We start from the raw sequence: 2,945 nt of genomic DNA on the forward strand, positions 1-2,945 counted from the left end.
AATCTTTGATGTTTGGGCATCGACTTCATGGGACCGTTTCCCACGTCGAATGGTAATAAGTATATTTTGATGGCGATTGATTATGTGTCGAAGTGGGTGGAAGCCCAAGCATTGGCTACGAATGATGCACTGGTGGTTGTGAAGTTTCTTAAGAAGTTATTTACTCGTTTCGGTACTCCGAGATCTATTATTAGTGATCGGGGAACCCGTTTTTGTAATACCGTTATGGAGAAGGTGTTAGCTCGTTATGGGGTTACTCATCGTACCTCAACTGCTTATCACCCTCATACGAATGGTCAAGTCGAGAATGCTAATCGAGGGGAGAAGAGGATTTTGGAGAAGACGGTTGGGGTTAGTTTGAAAGAATGGTCAGAAAAGTTAGATGATGCGTTGTGGGCATTCCGAACCGCATACAAGACTCCGTTGGGTACTACACCGTTTATGCTTGTTTATGGTAAGTCTTGTCATCTTCCGGTTGACTTGGAGCATCGTGCTTATTGGGCATTGAAGACGGTGAATGTCGATCTTACCGAGGCCGCAAGGAAAAGGTACTTTAGATTCATGAGTTGGAAGAGCTTCGGGATGCGGCATATTCCCGGTCGTTGAACATCAAAGAAATGACAAAAGCTCTACACGATCGGCGTTTGAAAGGCGGCAAAGAGTTCAAGAAAGGCGATAAGGTATTATTATTTAACTCTCGTTTGAAGTTGTTTGCAGGTAAATAGAAATCAAAGTGGACGGGACCGTACTTGATGAAGGAAGTTTTCCCGTATGGAGTGGTGGAGTTGGAGAATCCAGATAATGGAACATCTTGGAAGGTGAACGGTCATCGCTTAAAGCACTATCTTGGAGGACTGGAGGAATCAATCGAGATGGAGGAAACTCTTCTCGATCCGTTGCACTGAATTGTCACACGTGATTCTTGAGTGAATACTCAAGCGTAGAGTTTGTACATTCTTTCCTATTTTTTTATTTCTATTTTATTTTTATTTTTCCTTGAGTCACTAACGTAGTTTTTTTTGTAGTTTTTCTTTATTTTTAAAAGTTTTTGTTAGTTTTGAAGGAAGATAGAGAAAAGATCCCCTTGAAGTATAATGCAACATTCAAGTGTGGGGATGGAGCAGGAGGAACCGTATACTTTTCTGATTATTTATTTGCTGCTGTTATTCATGTTTATTGGTTGGGTTGGATGGTCTGGTTACATACTTTGAATGATTATATCTATCAAATTGATAAGATGAATTTTTAGATATTGTTTGTATTGTTGTGCTTCAGTTCGTGTACGAGAGAAGAAGATACTAGTTGCTGAGCAAGCTCGGAGTTGGAGGGCAGTTATGGAAGAAGACTTTGGCATCAATTTTCATGTGCATACTACCAGCTAAGTCTTTTCCTTTTTACTTTGTTTTTATATTTTTAGTTTTTAATTTTTAGCTTAGTTTTCTTCTTATTTATTTTTGTATTTTTAGGTTTTGTTTTTAAATTTTTGAGTCGTGTTTCCGTTCCCTGCATTGAGGGCAATGCAAATTTTAACTGTGGGGATGGGAATACATATGTTTTTTTCGTTTTAGTCTTTTTATTTATTTGATGCAAAAAAAAAAATTAAAATTTTTATTTTAAATTTAAAAAAGTAAAAAAAAAAGTTTTGAAAAATGTCCCTTGATTTTGTTTCTTTTTGGGTATAAATGGGAGATGAGGATACTTATCGGGAATCGGTTTTTCAAACTACTAATAATTAGATATAATTAAAAGAACACGCACTTAACTTGGGATGTGTCGGTAGGCTCAGCCTTGAGAATGAAAGGGCAGTTTGATAGTTGGTTTTTAACGATAAATATGATTTTTAGTGGGAAACATGTTAAGTCTGTATAAAATACGAGATGAAAGGTCGGCCATACTCAAGCCTCATTTAAGTTTGATTGTAGAAAATTATGAATTTTATAGAAATCTGAATACGTTATCATACGATGCTTGGGTAGGTTTAAACGTTAGAGTATACCGTGTAGCGGGTGATATAAACTTAATATCTTATACTTCTAGTTTTAGTGGTTAACACTTCATAGGCGTATGATTTTATAGCCTTAAATCCTGTATTGATGGGATGCCTCGGGTTCAGAGACCACTGGTCTTTTTACGGTTGTTCATCTGGGTATCTTCGGATATTTAAATACATAAAAGCTTTTAAGCATAAACCCGCAGTTCACTGCAATCATTACACTCACTTACATCAATTACAGTAAAGTAAAATCTTGATGATCCAGTGATCATCCCGCTGTTAGTCATACGTGGTCCTCTTACTTACGTCCCATACCATTAAGAACAGGATTAACTAGAGACACGACGTATGTAAGCCGGCAGATGGAAACTTGTCAAATCACGTGTGGTAATGGGTCCGGGGTATTGCTTGATAACGAGGGTATGTCATGTAGTGGGGAACACTAGCTAGTTAGTTGAATAATTGAACCTTAATCGTATCAAATGACTGCTTAGTATACTTTGATGTTTAAATTTAGGTGGATAAACAATGTATTTAATCTGCTATCTTTGAGGTTTAAGTCAAGTTGGGATGGTTTGATCCGGTAAAATCTAAAATAAAGCGGGTCTTGACGGTGGGTTCCACTAGATTATATAAATATAATAATAATAACAATAATAATAATAATAATAATAATAATAATAATAATAATAATAATAGTTTGATCTTACTTGTCCCGGTAAAGACAAAGGCATGGGTTTTAGTGGACAACAATATCGGTGATCGCAGTTTTTGCGTTGTTCTAAATTTTAAGATAACCTATATGTTTTTAAGATCGTATTTCCCCGATTCTGATCCCATTGCAATTAGATTTTTTTTCAGGGACGATAAAGGTTTAAGTGTGAGGATATTATTCATTAAGAATCTAGCTTAAAAATACGTAAAAGTGTAAGAAATATTTATATAATAATAC

At 35.9% G+C, this 2,945-nt stretch overlaps 1 protein-coding gene across 1 annotated transcript; it reads left to right on the plus strand.

Annotated features, from left to right (window-relative positions):
* Nucleotides 1–225: 225 nt before the first annotated feature.
* On the plus strand, nt 226–606 carry LOC143567816 (uncharacterized). Its single transcript, XM_077054127.1, has one exon. It carries the CDS (start codon nt 226–228, stop codon nt 604–606), a length of 381 nt encoding a protein of 126 aa, XP_076910242.1.
* Nucleotides 607–2,945: the final 2,339 nt, after the last annotated feature.

The sequence above is a fragment of the Bidens hawaiensis genome, unplaced genomic scaffold, assembly GCF_021521415.1.
Source record: "Bidens hawaiensis isolate Kalapana, Puna unplaced genomic scaffold, B.hawaiensis_p1.1 tig00023640_1, whole genome shotgun sequence".
NCBI lineage: Eukaryota > Viridiplantae > Streptophyta > Magnoliopsida > Asterales > Asteraceae > Bidens > Bidens hawaiensis.